Below are 27,511 nucleotides of genomic sequence, written 5' to 3' on the forward strand. Positions count from 1 at the left end.
TGTATTTTTTTTACTTGCATCCTATCTAACCTTTCCAACACGTTCAAAGAATACTACTTTATAAGGGGTGGATCCTTAAAGGAGTAAGGCAGGTCTCTCCAGGAAAGACTATAAAACTAAACTGTATGTGCTATTTTATTTTGCCAGTTTGTTGTCTTCAAGCTCTCACCCATCTTTTCCTCTCCATCTGTAGTACATTTAAGCATCATGGAACTTGTAATATCTACAGCTGCAATTAAAGTAACATTTCATAACCACCATAAGAATATAAAAGGTGCTTGTGATGCTTTCCATTATCACATATACTTAAAAATACCTAGCATGCACACAAACACTATACAAGAACTATAATTCTATATGATGCAAAAAGAATGTATCTAAACTCTATTAGGGCTTGAACAGGTCTGATTTCACTGCTTATCTTATTCCCATTGTATTCTATATTTATGGGTTACTGATACTGAGCAAATGAGATGCCACTTGGGCAACCCTGGCTCCATCTTCTTTTCACATCAGCTCCACAAGACTGTGGATTTACAAAAAGAGAAAAAAGAAAAAGATGCTGGGCATAGCAGCTCTTGGCAGCAACAGACAGAAAAGAAGAAACAGGAGGGAATGTAACAGGACTAGGAAGGAGAAAACAGTGAGCTGCCTCAGTCTCAAAAGGAGGAAGAGCTTCTTCTTGAAGTTTAGTTTAAGACTGAAAAGAATATGTTTGGGGTTGGTTGTTTTTTTGTTTTGTAAAGAAAAAAAAAAATCTATTAAGCTCTTCTACACTTTTCCAGCTCTTCTACACTTTTTCTTGCCCTTACCCACAGAAGTGCTTTTATGGTTAACAGCAAGTTATGTGTTTTCATATTATTATCAGCTCTTAAAGATCCCAATCAAGAGCTTACTTCCACTATGTTCAGCACTGTTGGAATGCAGAGAAAACTATGCTTTCCCTAAGCACCCTACAACCCAAATGAACAAGAAAGGTGACAGAAGCATACAGATTGCTCAATATCACAATTGTAATCCCATGGCAAAACTGGAATTTGACTTCATGCTTCTGAGTCGCAGTCCAGTACCTGACCCATAAATGCATCTTTCCTCTTCTATAGTGTGGCGTGTGCTAAACTTTTCTTGGTCTTGGAATCCTGCAAAAGAGAAATTCATCCTTGCAAGGAAAGAGTCAGACCTATTTTTATGCTACCATATACATCTTTGAGCCATATGTCAATACAAGAAAGGTGACATGCCTGTAATGTAAGCATGCTTGCTGTAGCTGTTCAAACTACAAGATTCTTTCTTATGCTTTTCATCTTACCCTGTTCTGATTTGATCTGATTGAACCTACAATTCTTGCCATATGTTTTGTAGCTGACCTAGAAAGATCCAAGATAGATGCAGAATATTCTATTAATTTCATGATACTCTTCCATACACTCATTTGGTTTACTACTCATGTGGCTACTGGGCCTGTTATTACTTTTATTTGGTTTCATTTGAGGCACGCACTTCAGTTTCCATAATTCGTTTTGTAAGCAAAGTCTTAAGGGTTATTTATTGTTTGAAAGTAGAATTAAGCCAAAAAATTTCAAATTTCTATGTTAATATTTTCCCTATTTTGCCAAATCTGAGCTATAAAGAATATTCTCTTCACAACTCAAGGGGGGGGGGGAAAAAAGCAAACCCCAAAAAACCTTAAAGAATGGTGATGTGTATTTTTTTTTTAACAAAGCATAAGAAACTGTGATTCATTGTTACATGTGTTACCTGGTACTCAGGTACTGATATTCAGGACAAAATCCTAAAAATAAATGAAGTTCACAATGTTTTCATTCTTGAATATCCCAATTCTGGAGGTCTTATTTTGCACCACTTGAAAGTACATTATCAGCCATCAGGATACTTTTTTCATATCAGATTTCACAGTACCTTTTTGAAGGAAGATTTATTTGTTGTTCAGTGCAAACAGCCATTTTAGTTTAAAACAAGCACAGTTAAAAGAAATACATTACCAATTGATGGAAATCAGCATCAGCTGGTGTCACATATGGAAGTCTATTGTTTCCAAGTTCTTCAAGAAGCTTTTTTTTCTGTTTTGGAGGGGTAAAATTGAAACAGAAAATTAGACTAAAAGCCAAGATAAAAACAGCCAAGTATAAAACTAGCTGTATTAAAAAAGACACAAGCATGTGCAATTATTTCTCTTACTACCTTCAATTCTGGAAAATTAAATAAGGAAAAATGGATGCAAAAAAATCAGTGGAGCTTTTCCACTTACAAAGCAGTAATTCAGGTTAGATAGTTTCAGAGCACACGAGTATTTTTGCTCCTAAATTGTTTATTTAATAATCAGTCCGTATTACACTGATGAAAATCCATCTTGGTCTAAAGTTCTTCAGAACAATGCCTACTTTGTACCTTGATACTAATTTCTTATTTTTCATTTTATTTTCTACTTCAATTTGTGGATCCAATGGGTACAAAGCTCATATTCCATCAAATGGCTCAATAATATACTTCATTAAAACAATGAGCCTCCATGCTGGGCATACTCTAAAATGTTTCCTGAAATGGGTGTATGAAGGAAAAAGAAAACATCACCTACTGCACACCAAAACCCCTACAACCTGACCATATTTAAAAATGCCATACTCAAGACCTGCCATTCCAGCAGCCAGCCACATACTGGGTTTGATGTTGGGAGTGCGCTAAGAACCGGCTGACTGTGGAGAGCAGGTTTTCTCTGTCCCCCTTGTTCTCTCAACTCCCTTTTTACTTCTGTTTTAGGTTGAGAGTATCTCCACCAATATTTAGTCAACACAGCCACTAAGAAATTGCTAAGATAAAAGCCTGATTTTCCCCAAACTGCATTTTCCAGGTTTTTATTAATAAAAATAGAATTTTTGTATGCATTATACAATTAATTGTGCAGGTAAAGATGTAGAAAGTGCAAGAGAAGCTTGAAACATGCCATCAGATTTTTGGAATCAAACAATCCCAATCCATGACAAGTCCATCCACATTTATCTACTCGCAGTCTAATTCAACACTAACTCAAAATAAGTACAGATTAACAACTGTGTAAAAATTGTTACAGTGGAAGTATTGGCCTAGAAAATTAATACAGTTTCCTTTATTTCTTCTTTCTTTCTGCTTGCAAGGATGGTTTCTTTACAAAATTCGCTCATTAACAAATATTTACTAATAAAAATGCCGCTCAAAGATCATAAAACTACATCTGCCATAATGCTGGAATATTTCAGATAACAGGATTCAAATTCTCATTTTTATTGCAATATATTCAACCACTTAAAAGCTATCACAAGAAACAATTTAAGTTGCAGCTCACTCAATACTTTTATGTTGTAAGAGCAAGACCAGATGGAAATGGAATACAGTTTTTAAAAGAATGAGAAGGGTGTACTACGAAGGAAAACACAGAATAAGTTTAAAAAGGGTATCACTAACACTTTCGTAAAACCAAGTTATATGGGAATGACTACATATTTCATCACCTAGATGTCACTGCAAATTGATTATTCCATAGAAAAGAGAATTCATTCTTAAAAAAAATCTTTTTTTTTTTTCCTTTGTAAATTCCTCTTTTCATAATCTTTTCAGGTTGCATATACAGGTCAAAACAGATCTTCCCTATTCTGGCAATCCTACTTAAAAAATGAAGAAAGAAATATTACATGTAGTAACTAACTCCTGGCTTATAGCAAACACATAAACAAGGAAAGCTGAACTATGAAGAGTGTTACTGTGTATTTTATTCTGTGACAGTGAATTTCATTTATTCAAATTTAAGCATCAAAGATGATGATAGAGGCTTAAAACCATGAGGAAGTGTAGAAGATTTTAAGGTTTATAGGTAACAGATCAGTCCAACTAAAATAGGAGCAGGTAGCTCTCACTTACTCATCTCCACACTCACACTGCTGATCACCAACTCTTAACAAGACTGAGAAGAGCAGCACCGAAATTTATGAACTAGCAACGTAATGTCTCTAGGTCTCTAGTTTTCTTTGGGGACACACTGTTGGTATGTTGACATGAAGTCATTGCTGAAACCGAGCATAATGTAACTTCAGATTAAGTTTGCAAAAAATGACATGCTAATTTGCTGCATATTCTAAAACAATAACACTTCTCTATTAGAAAGAGCTTGCTACAATTTTATTACATGAAATCACTGAAAACATTAGATTGGCTTTGTTATCTGCTAGATAAACCATATTAAACTGCAGAAAAAAATCATGTATTTCGACATGGACTCACATCTGGGGGGGGGGGGGGGGGAAGACATGGGAAGAAGAGAGATTCCGACAATTTCTTTGTCAAGTACCAGCCTCTTGGCAAAAAGCACACAACATTAAAATGCACTCTTGTGTATAGGTAGTACTAGTTCACATTTGATTGTCAGATCTGGCTAAGTGCCGCTCTTCAGCTTGATGTACAGACTAATACACACAGCTGGGTGGTATAAAACGCTGCTCATCTCTTATGCAAGAAGCTGTCACACAGATGTCAAAAATATCAAGCTACTCACAAATACCTCAAAAAAGTAAAAAATGAGAAAAACTGAAGATCTGGCTATACCAGCTGGCTGATGTTTCAGTCTAAGCACTGTTACATAAGCATTCCTTATAGGCTCTTCCAACACATAAACCCCTAAATTAAAAAAAAAAAAAATTGCCTTTACTTGAAGCATTTTTCTAAACCTGAATTTTACATTTTAAAAATTATTAGCAGTGTAATAGTTTGTTCAGGTACCAGTATTACGTTTCTTGCACTTTAAAAACCAATGTGATTTTTATATATACATTAACAATGCCAATACGTGAAAGACAATCTTATGTGCACCATCCCCATAACGTCATCAGGCACTCTGCACTGCTCAAGAAACCCCATAAGTGTTGTACTTGGGCCTTCAAGAAAGGAGAAAATGTCTGCAAATATGTTATTTCATAGGCTGCTGTGAATGTTAATGGATCTATTATATCTGACTCTGATAACTGGAATGAATATCAGAAGCACTAATGCCCAATTTCAGAGCACGTGAAGTATCTTCCTGCAGATATTAACAATCTCTGCTCATTTATTAGTAATAAACAGGTTTCCTAATGAGATGGTTGGTTGTAAAATTCAGCAAGTGGAGTAATAATAATTGGAATCTCTCAATCACTATACATAGAGGGTTTTTTTCCCCCCAAGTTTCTTCATGGCAATAGAAGTAATGTGTTGTATGTTACAGAGCAGGAGAAATAACAGAAACACAGCTAATACACAGCAAAGTCACAGGCTAAAATGCGGTTATATTACACACCCATGGTTTGTTATTTTCAAATTAAGTGGTATAAGGGAGAGATGGGACTTAATGACATTTTCTGGCCAAGAAGCATGACAGTGTAAAAATTTTTGCAGCTGACATATTTGCCGGAAGGGTGTCAATACCATTCTCAAAAGGTTTCATTTCTCTCTTAATTGTAAGACAAAAGTTCAATATCTAGGCTATAAAGGCTTGTGAAGGCCTTAGCGTTTCAGACATAGAATTCCCATTTAGTTTCATCATCAAACAAGTCAGACAACAATAGTCTTTTTCCAGTTTACAGATCATTGTCTTGGCTGCAACAATGTATTATAAAAACTAATGTTATTGAAATCACATCGAAATATTATTGAAATTAGTTCTGACAACAAATTTAAGGCTGCAATGTCGCAACAATTTCTAATAAAACCACTGAAAACATTAAGAAGCAAAAGTTTGTTTCCCCCTCCCTGTACTTAGTATGAAACGCACTGAAGAATTTATTGAAGAAATGGCATTTGTTCACACAAGCAGACTTAAGTCAATGCAAGCATTATTCACCTCTAAAAAGATAACCCTGTGCGCTGCCCTGCATTTCTCCTGAATTCAGGGAAAATGTCAGCTTCGCTACACCAAGTAATCTCTCTGGACCTGGAGAAGCATCCCATATGGGTGTAAAGTCACACAAGTCCAAGACATGGACAGATACAACCGTGCCTATGAAAGATTTAAGGATGTTAGTTTTTACTTATACAAGAACTCACTCCGATGAGCAGTTAAAAAGATATACTTTATTCAGACTAGTAGACTGCCAAAGAACATGACTGTTACTCATTATTCTGGAAAAGCCCATCTCATTATTCCCTAAAAAATATTTTTTCAGAAAAGATGGTATTTTGAAACTTCTAACAGGCACATTCCTGACCTCTGAAGGGATGCAAGCAACCTTTTTTTCAGCTATTGATTACCTACTTTCACCTTACAATCAGCATTATGCAGAATGAAGCAAAAGATGAATCATGCTGTGGAAAAGATACATGAAAGAAGTCGATTCAAACAAAAAACTGAATATCTCACTGTTGTATTTAACTTCCTATTGTCTTCTAACAATTCTTAGGTATTTATTATTTACAAATATATTACAAATATACACATCACATAAGGGAACAATTATTTTCAATACTCTGCAGATGGCTGAAAACTGGCTAGACTCGTCAATCTACCTTCCAGGCAAGCTGGTGCAAGCTGGTGCTTGCCTGATGCAGAGAAAACAGCACAACCAGCAAAACAGTTCTACGTACTCGTCTACACTCTTCCCTGGAAAATAATTGAATTTCCTGATTCACTACCTAACTCATGTTAGAATGACCTGAAGTCCCACCTAATGTTGCCTTAATTTCATCGGGTCAATGATTTATTTTTTTTTATAAAGCAAAGATTGGAAATGCTCCTCATTTTTACTTCCCTCCACCCCCAGCAATTTTACAGTAAAGAGAGGTAAAAGAAAGCTGAACATTTTATCTAGGCTGACTTTTACCTGTCTCATGTCTAGATCTGACAAATAATCTTACTGGGGCTAAAGGAGGGAACAATATACTGCTAGAGGGGAGAGTGCAAAGGAAGGCCTAGTAGCTTTGAAACATCGTCTCCACTCAGAGCCTACAGAAGCCCTTCTGCCTTATCTCCTTTCATTAGAAGTTCTTAAAACATTGGCCGATTTTTTCATCCTGAACAGTTTTGCTAACTGCCCACTGCAGTTTTTACGCTTTTGAGAATACTGACTCGGGACCAGAATTAGTAAAACACAGACACTTAAGTCTTTTTGATTTCAATGCGATCCAATGTGTTTGCAGAAATTTCTGGGACAGCTCCTAAAAAAAGGGTCTCTAGTCAAAGCTTAAGAAAGTATCATCTCCATCTCCAATACTGTTTTTCCCAATAGTCTTTCGTTTTCCAAAAGGTTATCAGGTTTAGCAAGGCACTCTGAGAATGCATATTGTCATGAGAGAAAGATCTGAATTGCAAGTTCAGATGCAAACCTTTGGTTTTCCAAAAATCCCTCCTTTCTATTGGCTTTTTCCCCACATAAGAATGTACATTAGGGCCTGTGTTTCTCTTTCATCCTTTTTTTTTTTTAATCAAGTATAATAAAATGTGGATTTCTTTCAAGTCATGCAGGAAGAAAAGGGCTAGTGCTCTGAAGTGAGAGCTCAATGGCTTTATAAAGGAGGAAGACTAAATATCTTATACAGTAAAAATTTTGTGACACAACAGTAAGGCCCCATCTAGAAAAAAGCCACCACTTCACAGGAACTTCCACAACCTTACTTCCTAACATTCTCTCACATGTTTTTAAAAATAAAAAAAAAAATTAAAAAACAACCAAAAAAAACCCCATACACCAAATTTTGGACAGTTTCTTAAGTCAGGAATGTGATTTTAAAGTTGACTTTTGTTTAAACTACAAGGCTTTCCAAGTGTTAGCTATTAAAACTTCATAGCAACCAAGATCATTCAAGTGGCTCACTAAAACCAGTTATGTCAGAAACGAACCTAGAGTAATAAAAAATACATTCTCAATGCACTATTACAGCTTTTATTTCTCTATTATCACATATATTAGATTTCAGAATTTTTTTTTCCCTCAAATTATTTCTGTAAACTCCACTCATTAAAAGATCTTAAGGGACTGGCCAATTTTACAGCACCATTTACTCACATGAAAAACTTATATTTCCAGGTTACCCTTCATTACACTCAAGTCTTACCAAAAGCCGTGTCTGTGCTACATTCTATAATCCAGCCTGTCAAACATACTGGCAGACATATGACCATACTGTACCACACTTCGCATACCACAGCTCCCCCCAATAATACTATATACCAAAACCATTTTCATATTAAAGACAAAAATTTGCATTATTATTCTATATAAGTTCATACCAAAATTATCTAGGACTCTCTAACAATATTTAATAGCCCATAAATCCATTTCCTAACTATACTACAATAAAGTATGCTGGTTATTTAATATAACCATTGTGCACCTTTGCTCACCCGCTGAAAACCAGGCCAGTTACAGAAGTAGCAGGAAGCAGTTCAAGTGATCTGGTCATGAAAAAAATTACATAATGAACAGCCTACTGTAATGCAAAGACCTCAGGTCTAACACCAGTATTTGTAACTGAGCAGCTGTCAAAAAGACTGTTTGATATTCTTTCCTGCAAAGGTACTGTTTGCTTTGCTTACTAATTTCAACCTCTCTTACCCTTCCTCATAAATCAACAGGCCCAGATTTTGGTCCACACACACACGCAGACCAGTCATGCATATGCACAACATACTTGACTGATGTAACTGAACTAAGAGTTAATTTATGCATTGAAGCAGCTTAGCAATGTGTGAAAAATGTCTTTGCTACCAGTATCCCCTCTCTCCCCCCCTTGACGTGTTAAGGGCCCCTTAATTGTTGTTTTAACCTACAGGAACATTGTTCCTTTGGCCAGTGGCTGTTAATGGAACAGAACTGGCAATGTTCTTATGCAACTGAGTGTAGATTTGTCACACATGGATTAGCACTTTAAGTAATCATAATAAAAATTTGAAATGATAAATTGTTCAAACACAGACACTTTTTGCTGACAAAATGCACCTAAGCCTCCTCAGTACACCTGTCAATAAACTTCTACCATCACTGCAAGCATCTTGACACCATCATCTATTTCTTGTTCCCTCTATCATTTGTGCATCCTTGTCCAGCAGGTAGCACTTGGTAAATGGATCAACTGTATTAAGTGAGAAGTACGAACATTCAAACTTTGTTTGAAAATAACGACCACATTTCAATCAGATCTCCAGTTCTTCAGTTTTCTTCTCATACATATGGACACAAGAGCATGCACGCATGTTTAAAAAAGTGGATACTTCTAGATCAACTTGTTTGTGAATCACAAGGACTAGATAAGGACACTGGGCCATTTCTGCATGCCATTCTTTGCATAACTTCACTGAGAAATAGCCAACAGTAGCTGAGAAACTAGATTTCTTAATCAAGCAGTTCTTAACCAGCTCACCTCCAAAGAATCGGCAAACAGAAACCTTAGTGACTGTCACCAGTAATTGGTTCTGCATGATGTAGCAAACATACCCCTATACGCACAGTCCCAAGAAACCAAGTGGGTTTGACCAGTGGTGAAACACTAAGCACCAATTCTTTAACTGAGAAGACAAAAACAGATAAAATAAACCGATAGATTATATCAAGGGTTAATGTTGAAACAAGGATACATTTGGCATTGCTGTCTGTACACCTCTCACGTTCTAATGACACTAAGAAGTTACTGATATTGCCTAACTTCTCCAGAAGTCCATTACCAGAATGCAGGGCACTACAGCTCTGTAGCCTCAGGAGGGGCCTACTATGCTTATGAATGGGAAATACACTGACATGGTGCTGCTTCTCCTTGAATGGCCCAAGGAAACAGAAAGAACTGTTAAGAATCACCACAACATTTTGGGAAGCATTGAATAACTGCAATGTGGAATTGTACAACCTTCTCTAAAGTATAATATCTAGTTAGTGTAGCAAAGTAAGAGCAAACACACTGACCAACAACCAGAGAATGAATCAAGGACCTCCAGAATGAAAACCAAGGGCTGACACAGCTTGAGATGCAGATTCAGAACCTTTGTGACAGGCTTATAACTTCTGTAGATGTAGACAGACAACGAACTTTCAAACACACATGAGCAGGTCACACTAATACAGTTTTCCAGAACCAGGAGCAAGATGAAAGATGAAATTAATTTTCTTGCAGCTTTTCATCATTTCCAGAAAATACTGAGCCTTGCAGGATTTCTACTCTCAATGTATTTTGATAGGTAATGGTAGAAGTATCCAATGTGTAATAAGGATACTTAAAAATGGCAGGGGGTAGAATTTTAAGTGTTAAAACACCACCCAGAAGAAACAGCAATCAGAAGTAAAGTGAAAATAAAATGGATACTTAAAAAAATAGATATTTCCTTAAATACTTAAGTTCAGCATCAAGTGTGGTTTCCAAAGACCCCTTTATAACACTGCTGAAGATAGTGTTAATGTAGAAAGAGCAGGTGCTAAGTGCGAATGCTTGTGCCATGCAATCGGCTACAAGGAAGATCAATAAGGAGCTAGAGCATTAAATTTCACATACTGTAACTGTCATGCCCATTACACAGTATTTGAACATCTTCGTAGGCCATTACAAAATGGTTGACTCTTGATATTTTTTTACAGAACTAAATTATTTTCCAGAAATTTTATTAGCACAATAAGCACTATGAAACTACAAAAGCACTTACAAACTTGGTGAAATTTGAAGACCTTTACAGCCTTCCAAGACATCATATTTGATTATTTAACTGTATTCTTCACTCTGGAATGAAAAGACAGAAAGATGGTTGAAAGCCTTAGAGATAAAAGGAAATGTATTCCAGGAACACTTTTCTTTTGTGTTAGTCACATTTCACCAGATGTATTTTAAAGGAGGTCTTTGCAAGATAATTCTTGAGAGTATATGCCACAATTAACAAAATCACTGCAGACAGAATACACAGAAGGAAGCGGTATGCTAGGTCTCCTGAGGTTCAGCCGCAGAAGCAGCACCCTACTTCCTCCCTCTGCTCTTCAGTCTCTGTGATTTGTCCTTTTCAAGGACACGACAAACACAGTTTTTCCTTCAAACATTGTTCACACTAGATGAACCTTTGAGCAGAAGCTTTGTGCAATTACCCCTCCTCTTCCAAAACAATTTAAAGGCAACCACCACTGATTTGTTATCATGGTTACAACAAATTTGGTATCATACAAATTGTCAATGTTATTTCCAAAACAGCACAACCATTGAGATGTTATTTTTGAAGCTACACAGGAATACCATGTTAATACAGTTGCATCATTTTTTACAAATGTTTTTCAAGGATATAAAAATTAAAGATCACATTATGTACATAAATTTAACATATGTATCAATATTTGTATAGGAGTAAAGTATTCAGCTGCAAAAAGTGCAATTTGTAACATTTTATACATTTATAAGAGTAACCTGTGTAATAAATGCACATTGTTTTGTATTTTTAACATAATAATTTCCTAATCTTGCATAAGCTATGCCATTGGTCCAATGATGATAACAACACTCACTTAGAAAACCTATAAACTGTAGTTGTTGTCTCAACTTCATAATAAGACAACTATTAACGAAACACTGTTGAATTACGGCGTATAAGTTCAAGAAGGATATTGCTATATGGGGTTTGCTGAAATAAGAGGGTTTTTTTTTTTGTAAAATTAAAGAAAAAAACTCATAGTGAACAATGCAAATGTAATGAACAACTCAAACTTAATTAATTTTGTTTAGTTTGAAGGCTTTGTTTTGTTCACAGCCTCTGGAATAAGCCACATGGGGAACAGAAAGCTAACATTTAACATTGAAGTTGGCAGACAACGATTAGCAAAATTCAGGGTCTGAAAGAAGGTTAGACAAGTTCAGATCAGAAACAGGGAGCACAATTTAAAAGAAAGGATAATTAACTATTGGAGCAGATCACCACTGTGTGAGATGAATTCTCCCTCATGGGAATTCTTTTTTATATCAAGTTTGGATGTTTTTCTAAATGATACCTTTTAGTTCAGTGGTTCCCAAACTGTTTAGACCAGCAGGCTGCAATGAATCATCCATATTTCCTTAAGCAGTTCTGCACATACAGCCTAACCAAATAAACTGGAGGCAGTAGAGCCACACTGACTGAAAGTTTGATGCATCTTATTCCTCAGTTTGGTTTTGATTCATCACTTTGCCAGTCACCAGTGGTCAGTGAATCACGAGACCCTGGTCTACTTCTGTAAGAATATATTTTACTGAAGTCCTAAAGCCGGTGTGAGAAATTCGCTTCTGCCTCACAACTCATACAAGTTTAGACAAGAGTTTTTCAGGATCTGTATTTCATAGTACTTGGAACATTTACAGTACTATCATAAGGCTAAAGAACTACAGATAAAGGAAGGACTATTCAATTTTCTTTCACATCTTATTCTTAAACTGACTTTGCGTAATTTAAAGAACAAGCTTAGGGTATACTAAGAGGTAAAATACAAGAGAGCACTGAAAGAAGTAGGTCCATTAAGCCATTTGCTTTGTGCCAAACCAAGGCAAATTTCATAATGCAAATCAACATTTTGCTTAAGAATACATTTGTTGAGCAAACTTAAGAACTGTTACTTTTTCAAATAATGCTGTCTTAATAAAGCAATCCTAGCTCTTGCAAATGCTAATACATAATTTCCAGTTTTCATTTTTATTACTTGCATATACAGACCTTATTTCTTGCTAACTTCTTCCCTCGCTTGCAACGATCAGGCGTAATTTTGCAGAGCAGCACTACTCAATTAAAATGGACATGCACAAAAATTATTTCTGAAGTCTTCTACGTACATTTGTTCAGGGAAACTTTTGTCTGTCCTTTCTCCCCCCACACTTCTATTCCTAACTGGTTTAAGAGTCTAGATAGTCCTGCTGCCATCACTGTCTCTACTTTGGGAATGTGAAGTAGTACAGCAGTGACAAGTCTTTTTAAAAATCATCTCTTCCCTTCTCCATGCTATTCTCAAATACAGGCTGGATTTCTGAAGGTGAAAGAGAGAGAGGCTGGCAGAGAGAGGACCATTCCAGATTTCACCACAACTCTCCTTTCTCCTGTTTGCTCCCTTCTGCTGAAAAAAGGTCCTAGACTTATACTACTGCATATTCCTACTGCCAAGTTTAATAACCAAACAATTCCTACAAAAAGTACTAGCTCATTCTAGAATGGTTTGGGTTCATTCTCTAAACAAAGGAAGAAGAGAGGCAGCCATACTGATCTGTAACAGATACTAAAGCTGTACTAGGCTGATAGGAAAACACAGGCATGTTTAATCAACTGTGTGCTAACATTCAAAACGGAACCCATTAAATGACCCAATAAAGAAAAAGCACCAAATAGTCTCTAACTGTATTTTTAAGTAAATATTTGTATGTGTTATACAAGAACATCAGCAAAAAGCCCACAGGTAAATTACAAGGGAAGGAACAGGGATGGTGAGGAGAGGTAAAAACCCTTTACAAAAAGAGATACGTACACCAAAAAAAAAATATCCTAATATGGAAGTACAATGTGACAGAGAGAAGGATTGTTCTGAACTATCATAAAATTATTTTTAAAGTCATGCAGGCAAGTCTCTGTCCAAATGAAAATATTGTGGGCACCTTAAAATTCTAAACTCTCGCTTCCTTAGAGCATATGTCAAAGACAAGAATAAATAAATTTCATTTCCCTCAGAAAGTCTACCAGGACTTGAGTCAACCATTTTATAATTTAATACAGCAGTTTCATATGTTGGGGTACTCTCAACCCGAAATTCAAAAATATAGGCCACCCTTTTTGACACACAGTATGCATGTCTGTGTTAAAACCATCTGAGTGACAGCAGCTCAGATGCATTAATAAGGGAGGCTGAGGGCAAGGAACTGACATTAAGAGAAAGCTGCCAGAGCCACCTTTGTTCTTATTTGCTGGCTTAACATGCTGTATTACTTCCCCTTCTACAATGGAATTGCTTTAGCGGTAACTAGAATTCAAGAAGGGCCAGGTGAAAAAAGAATGAACAATGTAGGATTAAAAAAAAAATTATCGGAAGGGAGGATTTTAAAATTAAATAATATCAGACAACTGCAAGAGCTTATGACCAACATTTAACACTACATACGCTGTAATTCCCATATAAATGAGGAGTGACAAAGCTTTGATGGTCTCCATGCAGAGCTGAGCTTCCATATGACAAATGCCTCAAATCACTGTTATTTGAATTAATTCATTACATAGGAATTTCACTAGATTTTTACTTAGGAGTTTAACTAAAAAAGACTACCTTTACCTAATAATTTTGGGAACCCTTAACTCTATCTGTCCTTGCCACTGCATTTGGAAAAAAACACGACATGGATCCTTACCACAGCATTTATTCAAGGAACTTTTCTTTTTATTTCCATCACAACAATTTTCAACATACTCACTCATTTCCAGCCAATAAAGTGCAAAAAACCCAAGAGATGTTTAACTCAGGCTTCCCACCTCTATTTTCAGACTAAGCAGCATAACTGAACATCATGACAGCAGAAAGATCACCTTTAACACGCATATGAGAATTCATAGAATCATTAAGGTTGGAAAGGACCTCTGAGATGATCGAGTCCAACCGTTAACCAAACTGCCTGGTCCACCTCAAAACCGTGTCCCTAAGCACCACATCCACATGTTTTTTGAATACTTCCAGGGACTGTGATTGTACCACTTCCCTGGGCAGTCTGTTCCAATGCCTAACTACTCCCTCCGTGAAGAAATTTTCCCTAATATCTAACCTAAATCTCCCCTGGCAGAATTGTACCTCTAGAACAAAGTACAGTGATCTGTACCAAACTTCATAAAGAATTACAACAGGCTTCTAAAGCATCTCATTGTTAAAAGACAGTGTACTCTAATTTCTATAGCTCCTCGTTCAATTTCTTTTGTTCTTTAAGTTGGCAAGTTAACTGTTCTGTGCTCACAAGTTTTCAATAGCCTATTACAAACAGGCTCAAATTTGTTTGCATTACACACCACAGGGATTAAAAAGGAGTTAATATATATCCATTCAAAACTATTGTGCAGAAAATAGCTGTGTTGTACAGGGCTTAGGCTGTGACCCGCTTAACTTTATTCATAGAATGCACAATCCATCACGTACAAAAACAGAGAGGAAAATGTGAGGTGTTAGTAAGTACCGCTGTTAGTGAGAAATTCTGCTAATTATTACACCAAATAAGCATAGTCAACAGGCCAGAGCTGTGAGAGGGCATGTTTCAGGGCATGAAATGGCTGCCTTGGATGGAGATGAATATATTACACTATGCCCTTTAACAATAAAACAATCTCCCTGACACTTACAAATCCAGGCAGCTCTAGTAGAGCAGATGAAGAGCTCAAGACTGTACTTGGCATACAACGATGTTTCAGTGCCACCTAGTGACGTGCACTTTTAACTTTATTGTCTCTTAAGATTTATAGTACATGAAAAGTTCAAAAGCTAATTCGGCTCAAGTGTGGAGTCCGCACAATACCGAAGAGAAGCCTCACTCTTTGCCAAGAAAAGACAGACAAAGAGAGGTCATGATGAGACAAACTTCTCCCTTTTCTTTAGAACTAAAACGTACGCTTCCCTAAACAGCTGATAAAGCGTTACATACATTTTTATTACAACCTGCTCTTACAGTCAAAAAAAAAAAAGAGAAAAGCCTTGCTGAAAAGGACAAAACCTGGTGTATTTTACAGCCTATACTATGCACAAGAAGGTTTAGATAGCTTGGATGTTTTATGAAATTGATTTTACGAAAATATTCCATCAACTTAATAATTTTCAAAGCGATTTTTTTTCCCCTGTTTGAATGGACTTTATTATTATTATCGTCATCACCATCATCTGGAGTGCTTTCACAGCTTAAGAAAGTGTTTTAGAGACTGTAAACTTCGGACTTTCATTCCTTCTTTGCATTTTGACACTTTATATACTTCTGCCACCATATTTATTATCACTACAATTGAGATCACAGCCATTTCACGTCTCCGTTACCCTGTTGCGCTTCTGCTGCTTAGTACTGCAGTTGAATGCTTAGGTTGATGCAAACTAACTAAATTTTGCAGTGCAACCTAGCCCAAGAAAGGCTGTGAAGAGGCTGAAATATATTTTATGCTGAATATAAATTAATGTTTGCATTGAATACCAGCACAATTGTCTACCAATGCAAAAAAACCCCTATAAATTTACATGCTTAAATCAAGTTAAAAGCATAGACTGCAAAAAAGATGCTATTATAATCCCTGACATTAGTCTCTGCGTTTTTATTTCACAAGATTTTTACAGGAAAAGTCAAGTAAAAGTCTTTATGTTCACCAGCCATTTAGCACATAGACACCATTTATTTATGGATACTTTACATATAGATGAATAAATTAAAAATTCTGCATCTGAACCCCACATCTAGCATCATGAAATGGATAGCAACATATTAATACTTCATAGTACTAATTTCAGTAGAAAACCACCCTCAACAAAGCTGCTTCTTATCATAAGCATTAAATTGCCACTTCAAGTGCTTCATGACTCTAAATTTCGTGTTCTTAGCTTCATTAACCTAAATGAAACTCATATATTTTAGGGTACATTTTTGAACTGCATACTACGGAACAAGAAAACAAAATCTGAAAAAAATCCAAAATCCCCACACAGCAGACTTACTACTACAGGAAGACACTAAATGCTTTTTCTGACTGAAATATAACCTCTATCACAAAATGTAAAGAAAGATACTTAGACATTGCTTGAATAATAATATCTCCAAATGCTGAAGCAGCAAGGAGAAGTGTGAGGGGGAAGAATGAAGAGGAGGAATAATGGCTTTTAAAACATTGCTCATGAAAACATTATACAGGCTGCAACAGAACTACACTTGCAGAAAGTTTGTCTAATGTAATTTCCCTACCCCAAACTCAGCAAAATCAAAATATAAGATTTTAGCAAGGTTTTGCATGTGCTCAGATCCTGACTATTATAGGGTCCGGACCTTGAAGATTATATGATGAACAAAGAAGCTTCTTCATTTATGTACCTGCATCAAAAAAACCCCACTGAAATGATGTGCAATGAAAGAAGATTCTCAAGTTAAAATTCTCACCTTGATGGTTATATTAAGACAACACAACCTTGTGGATTAAAGTTTCTATTGTATTAGGCAAATAGTTGTGATGTAAAGTGCCTACATACTGCAAGACTAAAAAGCCCTTAGAAATCCAACTGGGAAAAGTTTCACTCAGTGAGTGGGCAGCACACTGTAACTAAGTTTGGAAACCTCTACTGCAAATATACTTCAGATGTTTTAATCTATACCCTGCCTTAGGAGCTAGACTGCTACCACAAGAATCAATATTGTCCCTACTTTAAATAGCAAATAAAAAAGGGAGATAATCTTGTTCCTTACATGTCCTATAGGATTCTACTCTTAAGAATGGCTTCTTAAATTACACTTCCAGCTTCAGAGAAAGTACTTTTACTTCCTGGACTACTTTCATTGCTATCGCATCTTGGAAACCTTAAGTGAGGAGACTGGAGGAAAGATGCGCTGATACAAAGCAATGAGCAATGGTATAACAGTTAAGGAACTGTAGAGTCCGCAAGAGAAATAAAGCCGTATTAACAGCAAAAACCTACTGTTTACCATAGCAATAAAAAAAAGTCCAGAGTTTGATGATCACTGAATTACATTATTATTGTCCAAGCTTGTAAGAACCTGTCATATTTTATTGTTTTTAGAAGAATACTTCATTTTATCTACCAGCAGTTGTGTTAGAAAGAAAGAGGATTTAAACTAGAGTAACTCCTGATCAGCATGTTAGAAGTTTTCGTCCAAAAAGATCCCAAACTACTAGTTGCCTTGGGAAATAGATGTAGATAATCTACTCCAAAATAGGTATCTTTTCTTAAGGACCCTGAGATGCACAGCCCTCTGAAAGCCAGGGGTATGCTACTTTACTAGATTCCAGATGCAATCTTAAAGTTAAGCGCTGCATAAATTCCAATTCTTGACATCCAAGAAGCAAACAAGGAATATGGGGCAAGTTTTAGGCAGCGGAATGAGCCCACTTGGGCTTCTCTTCAGTTCAGTTCCCATTCAAAACATCTCTGCTTACATCCACTAGCATCAAGCTATCAACATTCTAGCTCTGTAGCCCACATCAATTTTATAGCCACAGAGGAATGCTTCTCAGAACAGCTATCACCTGCGAAACTTTTTACCTCAAACTCATCCAAGAAGAGAACGTCACGTTAAATTTCTGTCACATTCCTTTTGTAAAACATATCATTCACGTATTTGCAGGAATATGACACTTCTCCCCCTTGCAGTATACCAACCATTTCCTCCACAGGATCCACAAGATTCTTTCCCTAACAGCTGGAAAAATGTATTTGCCCTTATACCTCAAGAAAGGCTTGACTGACCAATGCTCAACTGGTCATATGCCCTAGATATCCCACATTCATAATCATTCATATCTCAAGGATGGCAATTACTTACGAACTTTGAATAGTTACCCATGCTGAAGCCATCTCTAAGAAATGAACTGCTAAGCATCTTTCCAACAAAAGCAGTAAGCAGGGAAAGAATTCTAAGCAAAAAAGTAAAACAAAGTTTCCAGCATCCACTACCAAGGAATTATCTTTGCCACAAAGTATTAAAACAGAACTAAACAAAAAACAACCTCAATGATGACTTAAAGCAACAAATTCTGAAATTGTGGTCTATGTTCTCTGTTGCTATTACAAGAAAATGAATATATGAAAAAGTGGCTTGATAGTACTCCATTTTACTTCACTTTCAATATTCATTTGTTTTAATTACATGACATGACAGATCATTAAATGCAAACAGGTTCAGCATAGTAATACAAGCTTCGTAGAGTATTTAAAAAAAAAAATCAATTTATTGCCACCTTTGTTTTATTTCTTTCCTATAACTGAAAGCTATTTGGAATGCATTAAAAAGCATAAGAACCTCTAACAAAATTCATCTAGTCCTCAGTATAAAAATTAAGTTGTTATCCTATGCTTCTGATACATTAACTTCCTTTTAAAATTATGTGGAAAATCAAGTGTGACCTATTTTTAAAAGTGCAGCGCAAGCAATACCAACTGTTCTACAATCATAATTTGCAGGTTCCCCAAAAAAACCAAAACAAGGGCACATAAACAGGTATCATGCGCTTCAAGGACTCGACATCAATAAAATGGATTTACTCCCATGAAACTGCTCAGCAGTGGAGAGGGCAGGAGGGAGAAGGATATTGCTACTTGCTTTTATGAATTCTTTTGAGTATAGCCACAGTACAACCTTCTTCTGGACACAATCCTCAAGACAGCTCCTATGTTAGAAAATCCAATGTAAAACTAAGGTAAAGCAGAGTGATTCTGAGCTTCTAATAACATACAGGTCAAAATGTACTTTTGGTTAATATTAAACATATCATTATTATCCAATTATTAATTCTTATTCTTGAACTTAGTAATCATTTTTACATTATGGTAGGTATAGAGTGATATCAACACCAGGAGATTATACCAATGAAGTCTTGAAAATCATCTTGTATGACAGTAAAGACTCACAGATTTTAAAATGTCATATAAAATGGGCAGACTGCAATACAGCAGTTGTGAGTCCCAAACAACTACTTTTATAATATGCATCTTACAGAGAAATGCTGCTAGTTATTAACAGAAAGTTGTCCTATAGAAAGGTATACTATATTCACTGGATTTTATCCTCCTTACTGCAGTCAGGTGTGCAGTCTTACAGTCTCTTTTCTGCTGTCAAGATGCTTTTGCTATATGTAAATATTTAATGTTATTACCATCATTCACTCGGTGTTCATATTGTCTGATCAAGCATCTATTACTGTCTGCTAGATACACTTGAGGATAACATTTATTCATGTCTACTGCTCAGTCACATGCAGGCCCTCCTTCTCAAAGGTTCTTCAAAGTTCAATAATTTATTAAACACTGTGCACAAAGGTCTGTATCATTTGCAAAAATGCCTAACTGTAGAGTATACAAAACTAGGATCTTCCTTGTCCAAGTGTATGCACTGAATGCATGACATAGGCTATAGCAGTTTATACATACCAAGACTGTACTTTTACTCATGGTTCTGTAAGCAATTTAAATTACAGAAATAAATTTTATGTTACTAGAACTCCCAGGTAAGAAATACAGATTTTAACAGGAGTATGCTGAGTGCATTTTAGTTAACATAATTCTCTGAAAACAAATCAAAATAAGCATCAGCGATTGGTTTTACCCCTAGTTGTAGTTGCATGCATCACACCATTTTTCTATTTACCTAAATTCATAGTACTGGAATAGATATCACATGTTTAATACAAGATTTTATGATCAATATTGTCATTTGATACACCTTCCAATAAAATACCTTTAGAAATCAGATTTCCAAAACACTGAAGTCCTGTTAAGACAGACAAGACAAATTGCCAGTCCTCAAAAGGCTTGCCTAGGATTAAACAGGTCTCTTAAAATCAATCTCGCAGTTTGTATGTAACAAAAAAATCTGGATATGAAATATATAAAATGAAGCATAATATTTCATAATCTATAGCCTTAACTTCACCTGCATACCAAATGTCAAATGAGGACAATACAGGAGTGGCTGGGTTTTCAAGGTGCTTATGGCTGGTCTGTTTGTTCAATCTTTTAAGACTTATAAGACTTAAGCAGAAGCACCTAAGCAGGGAGAGCTTATGAAAGTCTCATTCAAAAGAACAAAAGAGAAGCCTTTAACAAGAAGATGTCTGAAATATAATACTGTCATAATTTTTAAGGAGGATGTTGTTGTTGAAATAAAAGAAAAATAATTACCTATATGAGAAGCAGGGCGGTCTCTCTAATGGTCTGAAACAAGATTTTGTTTCAAATCTGTTTTAGTTTAGACAAAAGGGAATCTTTTTTTTTTTTTTTTTTTTTTTTTAAGGAAACAGTAAGCATCACAAACAGACCATACTAGAAAGTGCAAGACATCACAATTATTCCTTCTATCCCAGTGGACCATCACCCTTTATGAACACGACAAGATCCAGCTATTCATCAATGAGGCTAGAAGGAAATGAAAACGTTGAATTCAAAAGATATGCCTTTCAGTTAACATCCTTAATGTAAATTAGGGTTAAATGTGAATAAAATTAATATTTAATCACTTGAAAAACTTCCATTCCTTTCTTCTCTTTAAACACTAAAACTTAATTATAAAATAATGTAAAACAAGTGTAAATTTAAAAGAACCATTTTGAAGATTTGCATTAATAGTTCAAGACCTATTGACACTGAAGAAAAGAAGGGGAATCCCAACATTATGTTGCTTTAAAGTAACGTGTGATTCTATTCCTTGCCAACAGACAGCAGGAGCCTAAAGACACGGGGGAGTGCTGCGATAGGGAAGAAGGGAGACGGCAGCATGGAATGGCATTGCAGGAGGACAGCACAGCAAGGCTGACCTAGGTTAAAAAGGCAGTCAAGTACGACTGCAGGAGTAAGGGAGCGTTGGGGAGAAGAAAACCTACGTTCAAACTGCTAGAACAGGGTCTCAATATATTGCTTCACATATCACCACGAAATAAAAAGGTCATGTCATATAGGGGCACAATCCAATATTTAATTATGATGCAGCATGATACACAGCGAATAGTGCAAAACCAGGAAAAAAAGCATCTGACATCAGCACAATACCTCTCCAAAGTCTTGCAGCTCTTATGTAATCTAAACTGCTGCCCTCTCAAACTTTCGTTATTAAATTCCACACAAAGTGAATCCTATATGCCTTACGGTTTTGCACATAGTAGTTACTGTTACACAGTCTACATTGACCATCAGTTACCGTGCTGTCCCATGGGAAAGATAACAATTATTCTCTTTTCTAACACAGAACTTTTTACATGGTAAAAAAACAACATATAAATGCTCAGATTTTGATAATTTGTATCTCCATGAAAGGCAATTTGGCTGTAAATAACTGAAGGGGCTCAATCCACCATTCTTCTCTATGCAAAATTTGAACTAAACGCAGGTTAGAAGTTGTTTCCACAAATTGTAATGAAATTCAAAATCTCTGAAGTGTCTCCCATTCCTTTCTGCAACATAACTGAAGCAATTTGTCACTTGCAAAAAACGTACACAAATGAAAGACAAGAGTGAGCTTTCATGGCAAGCAGCAGTCATACAGGGTATGCATTTGAATGCTGAAAACCCAAATCCAAGAACTTCTTTCAAATCAGCTTTTGACTACTCTGAGTTGAAGTCTTTACCTTCCTCTCTTACACCCTAAAACTTCCCCCTGCACCTGCCAAACTTCTTTTGACCAGAATTCTCTTGAAGTTATAACCTACTTCAGAAAAGTTTGGCTTCTATGAAGAGGCACATGTTCTGTGAAAAACGGTTATGTAAGTAACATAGTGAATTCTAATATTAACATCATTCAACAAACAAATCCAGCAGCATTGTCTATCACTAAGGCATAGCACTCTCAAAAGTTTGGTTGTACTAAAGTGAACACACCACTGATAGACACCGTTGCTTAATCTCACAAACTGCACTTGAACATAATGCAACTTTTCCTTCCAAAGGGAAAACTCAAAACCAGTTGAGTACTATGGTTAACCTTTCCAAATACGGACAAGCTCAGTTGCACCGTACAGCATATTTCTCCCTGGAGCAAGCACAGGTGGTCATTTCATTTCTGCCCTGCTTAAGTCAAAGATAAGATAGATAGATATATAAAATTGTTTTTAGCAAATGGCATCAAAATAAGAAAGAGGAAATTGATTATCTGCAAAATATTTTTTTCAGTACAAAGAACCCAACACTCCACCAAAACTATAAAGGTTTATTAGACTTGACCATCACAATGCTGGTATTTTGTTAAATCCCTTTTCCTAGTTATTTAACTTCTGCTAATTGAACTTTACTAATGCCTAGTAAAAGAAAGCGGTCTTATTTCCTGTCCAATAATAGGTTTTCTTGCCCCTTTTCTGCAATCACTTTGTTTACATGGACTTTGTTGACTGTACTCTACCACACAACATTTTAAAACCTGAATCTCAATCAGGGCTACCCTCATTAAAAATATGACCTTTCACCTTCTATGAAGCACTGCTAACATAAATTACATTTTGTTGTAGCCCAAAGGTGATAGAGATGAGAGTAGGATAAACAAGGTATAATACAAAAGCCAGTTGGGTCAGCCTTTCATTACAGCCCTTTCAAAAGCTATTAATCTCGCTTGTAGTCAGTAGGCTGAGAATAATTACTTCTTCTAACCTATGTTGTACTCAAAAGTAGCAATAAGGACAGGTCATGCAAGACACAAATAATTCTTGGTCCTCATAAAACCACTTCAAATGGTATTAGGTGAACATCATGGCATGTTACTTCAAATCTCACTGACAGGAGGAATCTCAATAATATCAATCGCACATTATGCTACGTCATATCAGCTGCATTTGGCCATAATATACCACAAAAAATGGAGAAGAATTAATGATGGTAAATTCAAAGCAACTATAAAATAGTTCTTTAGCTTTTAAAATGTTTATAGAAAATGCTATTCATCAAGTTCCACTTAATTTATCTTTCAAATCAGGGTCCACATTTAAAACAATATAGGAAGAAAAGAACCTTACTTATCTTCAGTCTACTTAGTATGTCTTGGTTGCCTCCTGACTTACAAGAATTAACACTGACCTTTATCACATTAAAAGAAAAAAAGATTCTCATGTTGGTAGGGAACATGGGGATCCTGGGAATCACACATTACTAGACAGCAGCTCAGTAAAAAAATTAAACCTGTAGTTCTAAGTACTGTCTGGAGAATAAATAGTTACTTCAAAATTTGATGTTAAGAAAAGCTTGCTGACAATGACCGGGCTACTAACAAATTTGTGATTAACTGGCTACACAAAAAGCAGTGTTTCCCCAAATAAAATGTTTGCTTAAAAAAAATATTCTACTGAGCATATGTCATGTACAGATGGTTCTAGAATAAAGTGAATTGAAATACTGTCTGAAAGTTCTGCCAACTAACAGCAACCTAGTGCTTATTCAGCTGAAATAAATAGCTAAGTGATAAAAAGGAGGGGGAAAAAAAAAGACAGAAATTTTGGGTTGTGCAACATGAACTAAAATTCTATGCCACATTCAATCACATCAGCATTTTAACCATAACTGGGAGAGACCATGCGCATACTATGTAGAACAACAGAGATTCGTATCTCACTTAGGGCCTCTAAGAGCTACTCGAAGATGAAGAATACTGTGGGACACTAACTCAAGCTTCAGTGCTGCCTTTTTTTTAATCTACTGGTCAACTAGTAAGCCAATTACACACTTAAAAGTTATAGCTAATTCTTATCAAGGGCCATTACAAATCTTCTACTGAAATCTCTGAAAAGACAACTAAACATTTAATGCACTGGTAACAGATGGCTGGAGAGAGAGAGGGAAAAAACCCAACAAAACAACCCCTCAAAATAAAAAAAAAAAACCACTTTCCTTTGTATTTTTGTAGTGAAAGCATAGATTTCCTAAAGTTTTTTTTCTGGGAGGGGTGTCATTGCTACTATTATTATAAAGTACTAACTAGCAGGATATGCTGTTAGAACAGATCTGGAGTCAGAAGAAATTTTTATTCAATTTCCAGTTCTAATTTCCTAATTTTGCTTGAAATACGACCAAATCAATCAGTTTTCCTAAGGCTTACTTCTGCAGTCCTCTATCTTCCTCCAAGATTGTTTCAAGACTTAAAAAACATCAAGAAACTCTCACATCAATAGTTTCAATCAAATATTCATTTTGTTCCTAAACTAGCATATAAACAAAAACAGTCTGTTTTAAGATAATGATATCTGCAGATGTAAGCAAAAGTGATAACATCTGGTTAAATTTGGATCCAAGCAAAAGAAGTACAATGCCAGTGACTTGAGCACAGCTACATCACCCCACATCTGATCTACCTTTAATGATCAAGAAAATCAAGATGATGAAAGAAAGTAGGTTCAGTGCCTAGCTATACAACTATCAAACAGCTCAGGAATATGCCCAAGGCCAAAGGTAGACATGCCAAAAAAAAAGGCAGATAACTGCAAAACAAATAGTAACTAACATTAAAGAAAACAAAAGTAATTCTGAAAGAGATTAATGCAACTACAGGCATTTTAGACATCTAGTCTCACTCAAGCAAAGTGAAAGGACCCAGAGAAAGGTCCAGTGCTTTGGAAATCTCTCCTTTCCCCCTTCCAAATAAAAGTAGGCATTCCCTCATTTCAAAGAACCAGGCACAAACCTGGGTACAAGCCACTCCTTATGAAATACAATGACAGATTTTAGTAGTAGGCAACAATGATTTTGTCTACCTGCCTCTTTCTTTTGGTACTTCATGGCCAATTACAGTAAAAGTTGCTCAACAGGATGCATACATAAGAAAATTCCTGTCACAGAGCAGATGCAAATTTAATTACTTTAAGTTAAACCTTCCATCTTGTCTAGAGGTCCTTCAAAAATGCAACTGTAAACAAGCACTACATTGCAATCAGGTGTCAAGGGCTTATTTGATCTCTTACAAAATATGTCACAAATCACTTGGCAGAAAGTGGGTCGAGAGGGAGAACAAAGGAAAAAACTGTCAATGGACTAGGTAGCTCATGTGAGCGCGCCTATTAGTGCACTGGATCTTTCTGCTCCTGTCTAATGCTGTCCATATAAAACCTTCTTAGCTTGACAGTGTTCTGTTATCCTGCATTTGATGTAATTTTTCTGTAGTAAGCAAAGAAGGAAAAAAAAAAAAAAAAAAAAAAATCTGTGAAAAGAACTGATAGAGTAACCAGAGAAAACATTGAAGATATCAAACTTATTCTGCTAAAATATCAGTTTTGTGCTATTCTTCACTTGTTATATGTTACATAACTCGTAAAAAGCTCCACATTTTTGAGAAAACCATCACATAAAAGCTGGAAGTAAATTAACTTTACTTCACAATAGAATTAGACATGGCCCCAAACAAATAACAGGTAACATGTTCTCTTAAGAAAGAAAATGACAATATTGTACAATCGGCTGGAAGCAAAGCATGTGTATGCAGTGCACACATTTTACCTTTCACTGAAACACCAGGTACTTTTTGAGACTAGAGGCAAAATACCAGACAGCTCTCTGCAGTCTTCTGGTGGTCCTAAAATTCTAGTAGATCACTCGTCATTGTGAATCCTTGCACTACAATGTAGCTCAGAATGGATGGAGTTTAAGTGACAACGTATTGGTAAGGTTAAGAAATTTGTGAATACACAAGTACAAAGACATACCTCTTATGGCAGGAAGACTGGGTAGGTATTTTATTCAGTAGAAGAATGCACTAGATGTACCTAAGCATCCTGTACACACTCAGTTAAACATTTACCACATAGTTAAAATATAATATAAAAATTCATTAAAAATTCAAGACTGAATATGCCAAACACCTCTCAGAGTTCTTTTGAGATCTGTGGAGTTAAACAATAGATGAATTGTGCAACTTCAGCAACAAAGACTAACTGGTCTGCATAGCACAACTTGTCTGTTATATGTGGCGGGGCGGGGGGGGGGGGGGGGGGGGACGGGACTAACCCAAAATACCTTGTGCTATGGTAGCCATGACGGTTGGAGGCAAGGTAATATCTGTAGGTATGTCTTTTATAAGATCACCCAGAATCACTAGGCAAAGTCAGACTAGCTTTAGGGCACACAAGCCCTTCTTCAGCCTTGTCTAACTTTTATAACCTTACAAGTTGGTGTGATACATATTATCTCTATTCATCAAACTCATCTTAACACAGCAAGGAAAATATCAGAACTGCTATTCTTACATTACATACTCAGATACCACTGTCAGAAACTTGGACTTCATTTTCTCCGACTCAAACAGCGTAAGTCCTACATAACATTAATTGGAGGTTTTCTGTCTACGTGCTTATCTATTCTGAAAAAAATAACTGGAAAAAAACTCACTTGTGGTTATTAATTGTGGTTCCTCTATGTACTGACTTTCAATTTCAATGCATTTTCCTGAAACTAAAGCATATCCTTACTACCTGTAATACAATGACATTTTTAAAAACAGTATCCTGAAGAGTCAACTTAGAGAAGCCCTACTTAATTACACAAAACAAGCTAAGGAGTTTCTCCTTCATACAATCAGAATTATCCAAAACTAGAAAAGAAAAGAAAAGAAAAAAAAAGCACTAATTTTCCTCTTAGGCTTACAAAACCAAGCCTTCCTATGTTGATCTAAACTGAAAGAGCAGGTAAAGAACAAGAAGAGCTAGGAAGCTGACTGCCTAAAAGTCATTTCAACTTGGCCAAAATTTGATTAATGCCCACCTTCTGATATAAGAGATTCATCAGAAGCAAAAGTAACTTGTGCTTCAATAACACACAAATATTTTTTTTACTCTTAGAAAACAAAACAAAAGGTGAATCAAAGGCTGGAGGCAAATGGACAAACCCTATATGTA

The 27,511-nt window shown here is 36.0% G+C and overlaps 1 protein-coding gene across 2 annotated transcripts in view; it reads right to left on the minus strand.

The window, feature by feature from the left end:
- FTO (FTO alpha-ketoglutarate dependent dioxygenase) overlaps positions 1–27,511 on the minus strand; it is a 250,077-nt gene that overhangs the window by 201,188 nt on the left and 21,378 nt on the right. For both annotated transcript variants that reach the window (XM_082319178.1, XM_082319177.1), the window contains exon 2: positions 2,004–2,081. In XM_082319178.1, the coding sequence (XP_082175304.1) occupies positions 2,004–2,081 (78 nt within the window). The remainder of the gene's footprint in view (positions 1–2,003; positions 2,082–27,511) is intronic.

The sequence above is a fragment of the Platalea leucorodia genome (assembly GCF_965183815.1).
Source record: "Platalea leucorodia genome assembly, chromosome: 8".
Taxonomy (NCBI): Eukaryota; Metazoa; Chordata; class Aves; order Pelecaniformes; family Threskiornithidae; genus Platalea; species Platalea leucorodia.